This window comes from Metopolophium dirhodum, chromosome 8, assembly GCF_019925205.1.
Source record: "Metopolophium dirhodum isolate CAU chromosome 8, ASM1992520v1, whole genome shotgun sequence".
In the NCBI taxonomy this organism is placed as follows: Eukaryota; Metazoa; Arthropoda; class Insecta; order Hemiptera; family Aphididae; genus Metopolophium; species Metopolophium dirhodum.
This window is the reverse complement of record NC_083567.1, coordinates 13,782,704-13,799,788: the sequence shown is the minus strand read 5'-3', so window position 1 is coordinate 13,799,788 and position 17,085 is coordinate 13,782,704. Positions and strand designations below refer to the sequence as shown.

At 26.1% G+C, this 17,085-nt stretch overlaps 1 protein-coding gene and 1 long non-coding RNA gene across 3 annotated transcripts; one reads left to right on the top strand and one right to left on the bottom strand.

The window, feature by feature from the left end:
• Positions 1-1,974: 1,974 nt before the first annotated feature.
• LOC132950862 (uncharacterized) lies at positions 1,975-3,766 on the bottom strand. The gene is made up of 3 exons (XR_009665260.1): positions 3,708-3,766; positions 3,526-3,628; positions 1,975-2,103 (listed from the first exon to the last, which is right to left on the bottom strand). It is a non-coding gene; the product is annotated as an uncharacterized LOC132950862 (long non-coding RNA).
• A 1,090-nt stretch (positions 3,767-4,856) lies between these two features.
• LOC132950860 (tRNA (32-2'-O)-methyltransferase regulator THADA) lies at positions 4,857-15,652 on the top strand. Of its 2 annotated transcripts, XM_061022455.1 has the most exons (24): positions 4,857-5,116; positions 5,197-5,267; positions 5,355-5,476; positions 5,544-5,768; positions 7,182-7,419; positions 7,475-7,638; positions 7,716-7,921; positions 8,021-8,193; positions 8,374-8,555; positions 8,987-9,140; positions 9,254-9,409; positions 9,477-9,812; positions 9,879-10,003; positions 10,892-11,050; positions 11,177-11,304; positions 11,394-11,643; positions 12,779-12,902; positions 12,973-13,206; positions 13,380-13,640; positions 13,770-13,958; positions 14,045-14,746; positions 14,812-14,968; positions 15,041-15,264; positions 15,341-15,652. In XM_061022455.1, exons 1-24 carry the CDS (start codon positions 5,002-5,004, stop codon positions 15,620-15,622), a joined length of 4,977 nt encoding a protein of 1,658 aa, XP_060878438.1. In that variant the 5' UTR covers positions 4,857-5,001; the 3' UTR covers positions 15,623-15,652. The 2 variants fall into 2 exon arrangements, with proteins under 2 accessions (XP_060878438.1, XP_060878439.1); XM_061022456.1 differs by lacking the exons at positions 4,857-5,116; positions 5,197-5,267; positions 5,355-5,476 and having other exon boundaries at positions 5,634-5,768; positions 7,256-7,419.
• Positions 15,653-17,085: the final 1,433 nt, after the last annotated feature.

The window sequence follows — 17,085 nt, the reverse complement described above, 5'->3', positions numbered from 1 at the left end:
AACAAAATAACTAAATAAATTCGTAGCTTAATAAAATGTCCAGAAAAATTAAAAGTCCAATTTAAACGAATATAAAATAGAATTTAGATAGGTGTATAGGTAGTGTATTCATTATATTTTGAGTTTCATTATAGCATAATATCAGTCAATCAGATGCTTTTAATATTTTAAAATAAAAAACTTCGACAGTAATTCCATATTGGCAAGTGTTGTTTTCTATAACTGAAGACCGAAGTTATATTATCGAGCATAATGGGTACGTAAAAAAATAGAAATATAATTAATAAAAATTACCTTTATTTAATTGTATTTAATTTTTTTTTAAATAGTTTTTATAATATTGACTTCAACCCTTATAAATGTTCTTATTTCATTTTTTCAATTCGTTGATAATATATGAAACGAATTCTTTGCTTGGAAAGCAATTTTTAGAAAATTCATAAAATGCAGTTTATATTTAAATCCGTGGCCTAATTATAAATAATAATTTCTGAGGCATTGATGCTGAAGAGTGAGGGAGGTGCACAATCAGCTGAACCGAAATCTAACATCTTAAACACTTAATATAAACAATTTTTCACACACGCGTCATGGTATGAAAATAAAAAATATTTATAATTCATATTTATACCGATTTTCTACCGATTTATTCCGATCATCTATATTAATAATAATTATAAATATATAGCAATAACAAATCATTTTTGGGTAGCGGCCATAGAAAAGAATACTAAAGGTCATCCCGCCGGCCCAGTCCGCCCCTGGTTCATATTGTAACCGAAAAATCTAAATAATCTATTATAAACACAGTTACTTTTTACAGATATTATAAGTTAAAATTTGGACAAAATTACATATTAAAACCAAAAATAACGATTTTAGTTATTTTGTTGTAGTTTAAAAATAGTAAGTATTCGCGGATTTATGAAACTTTTAGAGTATATTATTATAATTTATAGACACGATGACACTTTCAAATGTTATTATTTGGGCAAAAATGACTTTAACCTACTATTGTAGGTGCTAATGTCTAATAGTAAAATAAATTACTTTAATCTCAATATTATTTATTAGTTAACGATGTCTTTGCTCAGAATCGTTTTTCGTTTGTTCGTTTTGTATTTTAATAATTTATACATAGATATATTATTATTACTAATAATTATAGTAGTTGTGTTTGTTTTATTTCATTAATTAATTTAATACTATACCAATAAATTATATATTAATTAATAATTTTTGAAACATTGTGTTCGAAAAAATAAAAATAAATGTGATTTTAATTAGAGTCTTGTAACTACCTAAATTTAAAAACTAAATAAATATAATAATTACAGTTGAACTTTTAGGGACATAAATATAATAGGTAACACATTCGTGTATGTAGTATTACACTATTTATATAGATATATTTATATACCTATACGAGTATATGAGTAGGTATATTATTCATAAGTGCGCACACGTCAGGATAGGCAGTTGACCATTCCGTGAATATACTTTTATGTGTACATGGTTATACATCCCTAATCCCTATGATATAGAATATAGATATTAGGTGAATAATAGAAGTTAAGTATGTGACACTAAATTAATAGTTACCTATAACTTATAACGTTGTATTTGGAAAAAAAATACCAGCTATTAATTAAAATTGTATCTTATAACTATTATCAGTTATAAGTCATAACATATATTTCTATAAATTAAACCAAAACAATTATATATTTATATTAAGTACCCTGTATAGGTATGCACCTATTAATTATAATTATTCTACAAACAAGGACTGGAAAAACGACGATGGCGTTTATATCTCGCGTATTTTATACATTTCTAGTCGGGAACTAAAATATGCGCCTACAACACTTGGATAGCACATTTTTCGTGACATTAAATATTTGTTTTAAGTCTTAAAAGTAAATTTAAGCCCCAAAAGAATATAAAAACAAACTTACTTTAATTATCGACTCCTTCGGCGGAATCCGTGACGTGTGTGAACTGCAACGCCCATGAGGAAACGCTCCAAAATACAGAACTTAGAATATCTTCTTAGCTTATTGAAATTTTAGAATTTTTAGTCGAATGTGTCTTCTGCAACGACTTTGAGATTTGCCATAGATAAATAAATAAATGATAGATATTATACTATGTACATCAATATGATGAATCCACGGATATAATATAATGCAACTTTTTATATCAAAGAGTTCCGTGTTAAGGAACAATTTGTTCATTGAAATTTGATATGACAATAAACCAAAATAGTTTATAATTTTGATTATAATAATATGATATAGGTATTATTTAAATTATTATTTTCGTTTATCAATTTAATTATTGATTAAGGTGGTGAATAGATATCAGAAGCACAAGAATATTTTTTTAAGAGCATATATTGTATTTTATGAATTATTAAATAAAAATGTGATTACTAGATTTTAGAGTTAACATAGAGCCATCAACGTATACAGTAAATTCATCAAATACTATAATACCAACTAGATTTCTAAAACTCCAAGTCTATAATTATAGATTCTGAGCGGATCGATGACTGTATTAATTTTACAATGATGTGTTCTTAATTTTTAATATTTTTAATTATTTTTTCTTGTGGTCTGTGTAAACGATAAGTATTCGTAATAAAGATTCAATTTTCATATGTAATATTATTTTATAGGCACTCAGTATATGTAATCATATGTTTATTTTTAGTTTAGTTTAGTTGTAGGTATTTAGTAAATAATAATAGGTATACGAAATTGTTTTTTCGAATAGCAATTTATTGTTTGTATTAGTACCTACACCATAATAGGGAACTAAAATTTTGTAAATGATGTACAAATGTAATTTGGTGTTTTAAGGATTTTCTAGGATTATTTGATATGAATAATTATTTTATATAAGGTACTTACATATATGTAAGTCGATCAGAAACAATATTTATACTGAATGTTAATAGTAAAAATCCATTAAAATATCTATTATTTGTATTTATTTGTTTATAGTAATTAAGACATAAATATTAGCAGTAATCTTGTTCCTTTCACAAAATGTTTTTTAATTATTTTTAATTTAATTTACATTTATACGTTTGGCATTTATCCCAAAGTGATCTCTGAATAATAATTCAACGATTCAATTTAATAGTTACATTATATGGATTATAAAAACTACAGTTTCCAGCTTCTACTACAACATTATTTTATGTTTTTAATTTTTTTAATTCAGTCTGCACCTTGTGTCGGTGATTTTACACGTAATATAATAAAATTGATACTAGTGATGAGTAGGTACCTGATTGTTTAATCAAATTATTTACACGATTTCTATAAAAAAATATCTATGAAGTATAAACATCCGCATTTCTATAAACTATAAATTCATAATTGTATGAGCTATACATGTTACATATATTTTTCGACAAAATTATTTAAAAAAACAAGAATAATTCCTATTTTACGCCTAATTTAAGTCTAAAAAGTAAATGTAAAATAGTAGGTAATAATATGAAAACAAACCTACTCGTAAACATCTACTCTTCCGGTGAAACGTAGCTAGAGTGCCGTCATCGCCGAAGAAACAGCCATCTTCATCCATCTCCATCTAATCATCTCACTCCGATGAACTGAAAATTGAAAGTATCGAAATACTTTATGAAAAAAACCTGATCATAATGAAATTTGCGAGTTTGTATTAAAACTTACATTATTATATGTACGGTTTAACGAACTGTCCGTTTATATTAGTGGTTTATTATTTTTTTGTTCACTGAAATCAAAATATACAATATATTATATTTATAATACAATAGTACCTATTTACTGAAATTATTAGAATTGTTAACTGTCGCCGACGAATTTCGACAATTGACGATTGCCATAGATATTATAAAATATAATATTTACTATAATAAATCCATAGAACTTATATATTATAGTATTATACTCAGTACCTATACGGTATATTGTATGTTCTTTTACAGAAATCTTTGTCATCTGCAATGCACCTATTCTGGTTTTCTATTTCAATTATAGTTCGCATGCCAAATTTAACTATACAAACGGGTCCGCAAGTTTATAGACATTCTAATACATTCTCCCGGCAGTGCCAATAGACACAGAGTTTGAGAAGTTATATTTTTTTGGTACCTAATTAATTTACAATATGAATTATTATAAGTTACCTATGTAGGTACTGTCACCATACATTACAGTAACACACTTGTAACCTACTGTACAGCAGAGCGACATACACTTATCCACCTTTTTTAAATTTAGTGTTATAATCTAGTTTAGTACCCATGCAAATTTTTCAATTTTCGGAAACCCATGTGTGGCAACCAGTTTTTAGAACTAAGAAGCTTACGATTTTTGGTGTTTTACGCACCCGTAAAACGCTTAAAGTTTACGGGGCTCAAGTATAAGTAGTATAACAAATTACAATTTTTTTTAACCCATCCCCTCCCCCTTTGAGCATGACATAGATATGGCTGAAAAAGAGTATCAACATTCCGAAAATTTTATAGAATCTGCTTATATATATATTATAATATAATATAAATAATTGTAGTTTTATATCTACGGTTATTTTTTAAGAATTAAAAAAAAGAGTTAAAAAACAAAATCATTTTTTTTTAAAAACTGGTTTTACTGTATAATCTCAGATTGTTTTATAGCCGTGGTTTGTAACATGAACTAAGAAGATCCTCATGGTTCTTACTTCTTGGCATTTAGTTCATGATTTGTAACTATTGTTATCTTATCATATCTGGCAGTTTAAGTGATAGTGTGATATCACATAACATTAAGACATAACAATAAGAGACACATAAGTCTGTGATTGTGTATTGTGTAATGATAGGACGATAGGTACACAAATACACATAAAATATACCAATGCTAATTTATACACCAGCAATTTTCATTATTATTTTAAATTTAAATCGTTGTGTATCCCGTACAATTCAAAAATATATAACTAAAAAAATTATACAAAGCTATGAGTGCATTAAATCTAAAAAATGTCAAACGAGATTTTTCACAACTCAATTACCGACCAGATGTCTGTCATCCAAGTCTAATCAACGAATTGAAGAATATTTTAGAAGCCACAGGTAGAATAAATTAACATCTGCCATAAAATATAAGTGAAAATAATAGAACATATTCAATCAGGTATTATTTATTTTTTCAGGGCTTCGACAAGAATATGATACTGCTATAGCTAATTTAAATTCTCATTCGCTCATCGACATCATTCAACATGTAATTATTGTTACTGTACAATATTATTGTTGTTTATTCAATTTGTATTGTGGACGATTTACAATTTTTTTCATTTTTAACCTATAGGTTTGCAAAATATGTTATTCTGATACATGTAAGAAGGAAATGGTAGTCAATTTTTTAACATTTCTATCCAAAGTATATACTGAACATTGTATTGATGATGCAGTGAAAAATACTGTTACAAAGTAAATATTATATTTTTTAATTGTAATGACTAAAAATGTCATGAATTTTTAATATTTTGTTTTTCAGATGCTTAAAATTGTGTCCATTAATATTCCAATCAGAATTATCCATTGCTATTTCATGTCAGTTTATATCAAAAATGGAGAATAAGCAGAATTTATCTGAAACAGAATATTTCTTAAAAACGTTAAATGAATGTTGTGAAAAATTTCCAAATTTTATTTTAAACTGCATTGACAAAGTCATGGAATTTTTTGAAGTTAATCTTCGTCGATCATATGAAATATTAGTGTAAGTAAAGATTTAAAAATAACTTTTTCAATTAAAAATATTGAACAGTCTTGATAATATAAATTGAAGAAGACAAAAAAAACTTATTTAATAGTACCTTTAACTTCTACCATTATTATATAAACTAACTTCATGTTATTAGGACTGTTAAGGTGGAATATCTGATTGAGTTATTAACCAATTCCGCAGGAGTGCATTACTAGTAAACTGAATTATGAAATATTCTTACTCTAACGTCTCTAACTATCATTGACCTGTAGTTATTTGACGGCGTGCCGGCAACTGCCACAAAACAAAAATGAAAACACCAAATCTTAGTTCCTTCTCAAACCACTAACTCAATAGTTAAAATATTTTTAATCTGAAAAATGATACTGATTGAAAATAGTGATACCTGTCATTGAGTTTTTTTTTTTTTGTATTTTAAATGATAAAAAAATATTCAAGAAAGACCAATTATTGACTAAGAGGTAAACTTGAACACTCTTACACTCTTAACTTATAAAAAAAAAAAAATGATGTCAAAAATCAGCCAACGACAGTATACCTAACAACATGTCTAAATTATATATTCAAAGTTACAGACTCCTAATACTAAAACTATATAGTATTATTTTATATTGACCAATGGAAAGGAACTTGCAAAATTTCCATTTTTAAACTTAATTTACTGATGAAAAATTTCACCAAAATGTTTTTGAATATTTTTTAGTTTCATCTTAAACTTAGTTTTAACTTAAGGTTCTCCATTTAACGACATACTTAATCAAAAAAAGATTAACGGATATTCCCCTTAAGAGGACAACACACGGGCGTTTGTTGTCTCTGTCTTACAAACGTAGAACATGGCAAATTTAATGTACACTTTAAAAATGGTCATAACTTGCTTCTAAATAAAACTATTAATAAAAGACTCCAAGATGTCCTAGATAACAATCTTACTTTTAAATTTTATGAGAGGTAAAATCATTCTAGTTTTAGAAATTATTGAGTAAAATGTGCTATGTGAATGTACATTTTGCTATGTTGTACATTTGTAAGACAGATACAACAAATGCCTGTGTGGCATCCTCTTAAGTATGTTCTTTTATAATATTTAATATTAATACTTACACGGTTTGATCAGAAATGTGCATTAAATTAATGTGAATACTTATATTAATGATTTCATAAAAAAAATATAATACGTACCTAATATTCCACAAGTTATTTGTAGCACAAAATTTAGTTCACCAAATATGATATTTAATTTATATTTTTAAACTGCAATAAACTACAATGAAAGCAATACTTCAATATTATTATTTAAAAAATAAAAATAAATAGAAATTTAATGTTTAGTAGGCAATTTAAGATTGATGTATCTAATTTATCTAAAAAATGTTTATAATTAATTTGATTTATGAATTTTAGTTGTGAAACCTGTCCTACACAAAAAATATCAGCTATCAGATGCGTTCATGAAAGTTTTCGCTTTTTTCTTACAGCTTATAAAAAAAATGTTTTTCCTGAGACTTTGCATTTTTCACTTAATGCATGTTTTATGAACTTATTAGATAGTGATAACTTACCTATGGAAACTCTTTTCAACTGTTGTCTTTCAATAGTATATTCATATATCAAAGATAAATCTACTCTTGAATGCTGGAAGGTAAAATAGACAAGGTAAATATAATAAAATATAATAATAAGATTGTGTGTTTTAGATTTGTTTGGATAAACTTTCAACACGATCAGATTTGATTAAGTTAGGATTTTGTGTAGCAATATTAAATACTTTTACTGCTGAAGAATTGACAATGATTGAACCAAACAGTGGGAAATCAATTTGTGCTAATTTATATAACATTATAATGGAAGCCAGTATTAGGTAATAAGTCCTTTTCAAAATGGTGTACATATAATATTTTGTTTTATCATGAAATTGTATTTGTTTAATTTTTCAAGAAACTTAAATGATAGCAGTATTTTAATATCTTCAAGCCGAGTGTTGGTTGTATTTTCAAAACGATTATGTACCAAAAGCAAAATTGATATGCAAAAAGATCAAATTGAAAGATTAATTACTTTCCTTTGGATACGCCTGGATCATTTTATAGATGGTGTAAGACATTCTGCTAGAGACGCTATGATAAATGTAATAAAAATTAAAGGTATGTACCTACTTCTAGACAAATAAAATATATAGATTACATTGTTCTTTAATTGTCAATTTTTAAAATGTTTTTATTTTCATTTTAATTCATTTTTAGATGAGTTTATATTAGACAATGTATTGAATCGGTTATCCACATGTGATAAAAATTCTAAAGCATTTTTTATTGTTTTATCAATAATATCAGATAAAGTTGATTCTAGATCAATTATTAAATATTTACCAAATATTTCTGAGACTTTAATACATTTAATGGCTTCTAACAATTCAGTGAGTTATAACATTTTCAAAATAAAACAATTCTAGATCACTATTTTTCAAATTATTAATAAATAAATTACTTATTATTTGAATTTTGTTAAATTATTTTTAACCAAAAATAGTGATTTAGGTACTTTGATAAAATATAAAATGATTACATCATTCAAAATGTAAAATTATTATTTACAGGCCATAACCGTTTATATACATCTAATGTTAAACCATTATACAATAATTGAAAGTAAACTTTGGTTTGACTATTGGTTGCATCCATTATTTAATAAGACAGATAAGTTAGATACAAAACATTTTGAACAAATTATTACTAAAGCTGTTGAACTAACTCCAGATGTTTCAAAACATATATATGAGTAAGTTTGTGTCTCATCCTTAGATCATATACTATATATGTAGTCACTCGATATATGCTTGTGTATTAGATTTGAAGCCAAAATAACCGAAAAAGCTAGTGCCTTGGTTATTACTGCGTATGTGTAAATTACTGATGATAAATTAATATTACGTTATCACTGATCAGTTATCAGACTAAATATAAAAATATAACTAATCAGAATTACGCGCATGAGCACAAACAGTTGGGGCTCTAGGTTATTCTGTCTTCAAGAATTAGCTCGATGGCTACATTCATAGTATAATATGATCTAAGATCTCATCATAGGTGTACTGATAAATTCATTTTTTTTATGTTGATATATTGCATAGATTGTAAAAATGTAAAAAGTGTACTTTCTATGGTGTAATTATAGATGTCATTAATATTTGATTTTGTTGTATGTTTCAGTTTAAGTAATCAAAATGAGTTGTCATTAAAAATATATTTGATTTGTTTCAACATAGAGAAAAAAATGTATTTAAAAAATCATGATGACAGAAATTGGATAAGTCAGACCAATATTGAAACAATAAAAAAAGCTCTTCATAATAATGACGAAAATGTATATTAAAATTTATTTTTTAAATTTGATCAGTATACTTAATAATTTATAAGTCTACTGTCTAATTGTTGTTAAGTAATGTTTATTGATGGTTATAATATTATTTTATATAGATCCGATTTATTGCTATAAATCTTATTTTGGAATGTCAAAAGAAAACTCAACCATTCACAGATAAAGAATTAGAATTGATAAAATACTTTATTATTTACAATATAAAAACAGAAAAGCCATCAATTAGACAAACAAATTTGAGTTTTGTTAAAAAAGTTGGTAAAATATAAAATACTTATAAATATAGATGTTTAATAAGTTTTATTTTATTTTTTATTTCAGACACTTATAAGAATGAATGAGAGTCAATTTTCAGTTACAGTTAGAAATGACAAATCTTTAAATTCAAAATTACTAAAATACTACACAGAATTCCAACATTGGTTTTCCAATTTTTGTTTTCAAAACCTTTTTTCAGATGCAAATTTTTGTAGACGCAATTTTTCTCTTGAATCATTACGTCTTATTCAAACATATCTAATACCAACTGGTATTATTGGGCTAAATGAATCAAAAAATTTCTCTGTAGTTTTAAATTGTATATGGGATACATATGAGCAAAATAAAGTATTAGCCAAAGATATATTAATTTGCAACAACCAAGAATTAATCAAATTGGTAATTAATTATTAGTAAATCACATTTTTAAAAATGTTGATCATAAACTTTGATTTTTTCTTCTAGGATAATATAATAATTGAAGATATGCTTAAAACATCTAAAATATTAGCATCTAGTACTAGCCCACCCGATTCCATAACAGCAGGATATTTATTAGAAGTAGTTATGTTTTTAAAACATAATACAAAGTGAGTTTTAAATTATTAAATTAATTGTTATATCATTCTTTTTTATATATGAACCACATAGAAATTTTACGTTTTGATCTACAATATGAGTAAACATTAGAGTTAATTGATTAGTAAAATAAAGATAATGAATTAATGTTGTATCCTCTTAAGCCTTTCTAGTTTCTAATAATTAGTATTTAGTAAATTATATTAAAAAAAAAAAAATGAAACATAATATTCAATATTAAATTGATGATCCCAAATCCTGATAACTATTTTGCTACTAATTAAGGATCAAGTAATATTTGATAGATAATTTTCACAACCGGAAATATCAACAATAAGACTGTCTGCTATGATATATTATACAACTCTGTGTTTAAATATATAATTAAATAACTAACATTTTACCATAAGAGGGCGCTACACCCACATGCATTTTATCTGTCTTACAAACTCCTAACATACAAAATTGTACGATAAGCAGATCATGTTTAGCTCTGTTACTTTAAAAATTAGAGTGAATTGACCTCTTATAAAATTTAAAGGTAAGATCTAAAGAACCTAGTAAATTTAGTGAAACCTTTTATCTAGTGAACCTCTTAGGTTTTTTTTTATATTTTAATTTTGAAGCAAGTTATGAGTATTTTAAATTGTTTGTGTATTTTAAAATACTCATAACTTTCTTTAAAATTAAAATATAAAAAAAACTTTATGAGGTTCACTAGATAATATTCTTACTTTTAAATTTAATAAGAAGTCAATTCACTCTAATTTTTAAACTAACAGAGTTAAACATTATCTGCCGATCGTACAATTTGCTATGTTATGTGTTTGTAAGACAGAGAGAACGCATAACATCCTCATAACACCCATGGTTTAATTATTGTATTTATAATATTATAGTTATGAAGAATATACATATTACATTATATTGGACTTACTGGATGACCTTAAAAAAGAAGTTGAACTAGCTGAAGAAAATCTTACTTTGGCTTCAGGAAAAGGACCAATGTATGGATTAATTCACACTATACGACATTTGCTAAATACTATTAATTGGCAGTAAGTTTTCTTTTACTTCTAAAACTGTTAAATGTATTAAAATAAGTAATTACATTTTTTAATTTTATTAGTGTATTATTGTATAAGTGTATACAAATTGTGTTACTATAATAAATATTTTTGCAGGAATCATAGTTTAAAAAACAGTTGGACCACTTTCATAGAAAAATTATCAAAAACTTGTTTAAAATGTGAAAAACTTGTATCAATTGTTGTAAATGATTCATCTCCTGAGGGCATTATTCCAATGGATGGTAATGTTTTGACGTATACTTATGTATATTTTTATCTATTAAACCTAATATTACAAAATTTCAAATATAAAAGAATTTCAAAAAATTAGATTTATATCAAAACGATTGTCAAGTAACTTCACAAATGGTTCTACTTTGCTGTTGGCGTACGACAAAAGAATCATCATTATTATTGGCAGATATAGTCAGTATTATTGAAACACAAGATACGGACTTTAGTAATGCTCTGATAACACAAATATGTTCATGCTTAACTTTATTACTTTCTGAAACTAAACATCGAGGTGCATTTGAACAAATATATGTTGCATACTTAAAAGTTTGCTCTATTATGTGGAAGTATGTATTTTTTATAACATATTATATACACTTACAATTGTAAAAAACTAATTATTAATATTATAACTATAATTTAAAATATTTTTTAACTCCTAAAATGTTCTGATGTATTATAAACTATGATATACCAAGTGATTCACCATGCAGGCTCACCCCAGTTTTTTTCCTATAATAATGAATTTATTCAAATCACTATTTTTTCAAATGATAACCAGCCTTTTTTATCTTCAAAAACTACTTGTTCAAATTTTAATTTATATATATAAATATTTTCAAAAAGTCATCTGCTTAAAAATGTACAGGAAGAAAGGGTGATTGTAATTTGAAAAAAAAAGTTCACAGGGTATTACTTTATAATGTTTATAAAAATTAGAGTATTGGAAAATATGATCCTTATAAATTCCTAAAATCAGAATTTGAATAAACTTATTATTAAAAGAAAAAAATGGATGTGAGTTTGATTGGTGAATTGTCATGTATTTTATATTATGTATAATAATGAGTTCCACAATCTGATCTCGATATAGATTTCATCGTTTATTGGGAGAAAAAAGAAAAAACCAAAACCAAATCTTATGTTTTTAATTGTAAATTTACCTTTTATTTTAATCACTGTGTTGTGGATAATTGAATCGCCTTAAAGTTTTTAATAGTTAACAGCCAATTAATTAATGTGTCTAACAGTCAGTAAATATAACATTCTTTTTTTTACACTTTTCAGTGTATCGTACATTGGGTCTCCCAGTGTATTATAAATTATAATTGTTTACCAACATTTCAAGAAAAAAAAAATATTAATCAATAAAATAATAAACTGTTTACTTATTTTTTTTCATAAGTTTGGAAAATGTTTGCAATAAGAATATGCATTAACTTAAAAATGTCCTCATCAAACTAAATGTTTAAAAATAGTTAGGAAATTGACAAATATTAAATAAAAAATTTGACTCTTTCTTGAAAAAATTTAATATAATAAACCAAATTTCAACATAGAAAATATTTGCAATTAGCTAGAAATTTACCAGTTAGTAATGCTATGTGATTATAAAAAAAAACTCACCATATATGTATATATTTAAAATGATTATTCACATGTTTAATCTAAAAGACAACTTGTATTTGTAAATTTGCTTAGGTCTCCTACATTATACAAAATTCCTTTAAGATATCTTGAAGATGTGTTAACAGAGATCAAAACTGGATTGGGTGATTCGTTCTGTGTTACAAGAAGGAGTGCCGGAATGCCATTTATCATTCAAGTAAATACTTGTATATTAATACATTTAATACATTATAGTATAATATTATATTGTGTTCAACTTTTCCAAGGCTCTAATCTGTACAAACCACGATAAACGAAAAAATGTTAACTATACAATGGAAACATTGATAAGTATTTGTGAAAATAAGAATAAAAATGAAGATTTAAAAGTCGGAGTAGTTCATGCTCTGAATGTTTTAAGAGCATTATTTCGATGTTCACAGTTAGGAGATCTGGTTGGTCCTTTTGTATCTAGAGCAATTGACATATCTATAGAATTATTTAACTCATCATCATGGCCAGTAAGTATAATATTTCAAAATTTCATTATTTTTGATACCCTGCAATTTAATTGCATACCTAATGTTGAGTAATGTCAACAACCTTTTTATTGGATAGTCTAGTCCAACCAATTTGTTACCTCTTTGGAACTCTTTATTTAATTAATTTTTTAAACATTTTTACATTTTTATAGATTCGTAATTCTTCTACATTATTACTTAGTGCATTGGTCAATCGTGTATTTGGTGTTCCACGATCATCTACTGAAATATCTTGGAAAAATCGTATGACTGGTCGAGAGTTCTTTCAAAGGTATCCGGAGTTATATGACACATTTTTAAACGAATTCAAAAAGTTTTCACCAATGGACATGAGGCCTTCATTGTATCCAACATTATTAATACTCGCTAGACTATATCCAACGCTTAACGAAGCAACTGATTGCATTTTCCAAGTAAATTTAAATTTTGATTATAAGTTATATTTTATTATATTGAAATATATAAACATTATATTTAAAAATCATCATAATTGTATATTATTCAGTTGATCAATTACACAGTTCATGTTAATTATTTTTAAGTTGTCCATTTACGTTCCATACATATTTAAATGTGCTCAAAGTCCAGTTATGAAAACTAGAATGTTAGCTGCAATATCAATTGCACCTCAAGTTACACAAAATAAATTAGTTGAACATCTTTATATAACATACAATGTATTAATTACCAAATGTTTAAAAGAAAATACAACACATGGACTTTTATTGCAGGTAATTTAAATTATTTTCTTTATACTTATTAATTGATTTTGATAAAATATGTTTACATTTTTCTGACAGTATAAATTTGATTTTAGATGTTTAGTTTGGTTAAAAATCTACCAAAACTTGATGATTTTGATAAATTAGTTTCATTAACTGGAGATCTTATAAGAAACTATAACCAATTCATCAACTGTTCTTATATTGTTCAAGAAGTTTTCTTAAGATGTATTACATGTCTATGGCTTCAACTTGATGATGTACAGTATAATGATTCTGTTAAACAATTTTGTACACTTACGTTGGAATCTATTACAAAATTAGTTCAAACTAACACTATTGGACGATCAAAATATTTAGAAAGTGCTACATTATTGTTATTTGCAATCAGTCTAAAAGCTCAAACTGACTTTTCAATAATTGTTTACAATATTATGAACAACAATGTGCACTGTGAAACAGTATTTAAAATGTTAGGTGTTATTTTATCTGAAAAACCTCTAGAGTTTTGTGATGATTTGGATAATTTTAAAAATCTGTATTGGGACCGCAAAGTTTTGATGGACCAACTAATGGCTAACAAAAGTCTAATGGAGCTAGTCTGTCAACAGTGCACTATAGTAGACACATCAATTGATATGAAATATTTGGTTTTATCAAAATTTACTCCAGTTCTGCACATGTATTTCAAAACGTATGATTCAATTGAGAATTTTATTTCAAAATTGTTCAATCTTAAAAGAGACTCTGAAATTTCCCAAGCTTTATCATGCATAAATGGATATTTGTATTCACAAGTAAGCAATAACATATTACTTATTTTTTATCATTTCAATGATATTATAACAACAATTATTTTTAGACATCTTTAGATCAATCTGTGATAGAAAAACTAACAAATTTATTTGACAATATATACTATGACCAACGATCTGATGAGTGCAAAAATGCTTGTATTGACATAATTGTTGATCACTATAATTTACTTATTAGAAGCAACTCAATAGACATGATTGTTTGTAAGTGAATTTCTTGATTTTATTCAATATTCATATAATTGTATATCATTTTTTAATTGGCTTTGCTCCTAGTTCTAAAATTATGGAATATAATAATACATTATTCTGAAGACAACAGTGAAGAAGTAAGAAATCATGTGTGGCGTTTGGTGAATAAAGACACAAACTGTACCAAATCATTTGAGTTATTATTTGACAAGTTTGCGGAACACTTTGAACAATATCCAGCTGCTGTTCTTATAGCTTTAATATATTGGTCTTATGTAGATGTAGAGTTGCCTCAAGATCGTCCAGAAGTACATATATTATTGTTTCTTACAAGTTACCTATTTAATATTATAATAAAATATAAATTTACTTTTTCTTTGTCAGGGACAAGTGTTTGACGGCGGAGACACTAGTGAATTTAAGGAACATACAATTCGAAAAGGTCTAGCACTTAACATAATAATTTATCTAACAAATAATAAGCCACAGTCAATCAATTTGGAAATAAATAAATATCTACAAGAATGGATAATTGAAGAATGGACAACTGATTCTGATAATAAACCAACAGTTCTAAATTTAAAGTCTGTTGGAGATTTCATGAATTACGCTAAAAATGTTTATTCGATAATCAGTAAACTCATGTGTCTTAAGTTAACAAATTAAAACCTTCTAATAAATACTATGTAATACTAATTATCGTGTTTTAAAAACAATTATTGGTTACCACAAAAAAATAAGTGTTTACCATGCACAATAGTAAATATGAATGTACAATTGTAGTTAGGTACTTATCGTAATATTTATAGGTCAGCATAATAAGGAATTATTTTTCCTTCATTTAACTATGGAGAGTGTAGAGCAAATTTATAAGGCTATGATAGTATCAAGAAATTCGTCAACCAGTGTGAAAATATAATGGCACCGGGATGGCAGGATCTTTGCACCGTGTCGACATTGATATAGTGCAAAGATTCTGGTGTATTTTATTTTAACACCGGTATGTATTGACAAATTTCCTAGTGCGACTCTTGTTGTAACTTGTTACTGTTTGATGGTTGTTATTTGTCCCAATTTAATAATATTATCACTGATCAATGATTTTACCATAGCTATGGACAATAGGAATAAAAACGTGTACAAATTAGTAAAACTTTGGGTCTTGGGACAAACCATGAAGTTACTATAGTAATATATACACATATAATTATCATGTGTCATCTCTCAATCTCTGTTCTATTAAGACAGCTGTATCCATACGTATTTCACAAGGGCATGATGTGAATTCCTTACTGTATGAACCATTTTGTGGGGAGGGTAAAATGCAAAAAGAATATTCATTGGTGGCTGATTTATTATTTAGCTGATAAAAAGTCATATGTCATACTTTACCTAAATATTGAATACTCTGTATGATAATAGTGTTAAATGTTAATGTCGGTTGGTGTGCTCAGAAGTATAAAAACTGAATCTAAAAATTAATGAAATAATATTGTGAAAAAACGTATAGGTACTGTGGCGTCATCAAGCGAGAATCGTAAACGCCAAAAATCAAATTCAATACAAGTGATGGCACTGCTGTTATGGTCATTTGTCCGAGTCAACTTAATTTGTACCTTATTGTATAGAAAAATAAGTGGCACTTGGCAAACATACAAGGTAGTGCAGAAATAAAATATTGTAAAAATTTGTTAAGTAAAGGTACTCTCATAAACTATTAATAGATATTGTTCTTTTGCAACCTCACACCCTGTTTCATGGGGGTTACTATGAATTAATAGTTACAGTATACAGGGGCTATAGTCGTAAAAAACCAAAATTTAAAACAAGCCAAGGGTATCACAGGGTGTCTTGTAAATTTAAAAGTAAACCATTTAGTCAGGGCTACATTAAAAATAAAATGTAAACAATAAAATAAGTATAGGTAGGTATTATATATATAATTTTATATTGGTATACCTATGTCTACATTTAAATGCAAATATTTTTTAAATGTCATCATCGATTATGGACCTATTGTACCTATATTATGAATTGTATTATTCTTATTAGATAAGTCTTTTTTGATGTATATCATAGTCAGATCACTAAGTCTGTTATAGTGTTATGGATCATTGTTTTAATTTGTA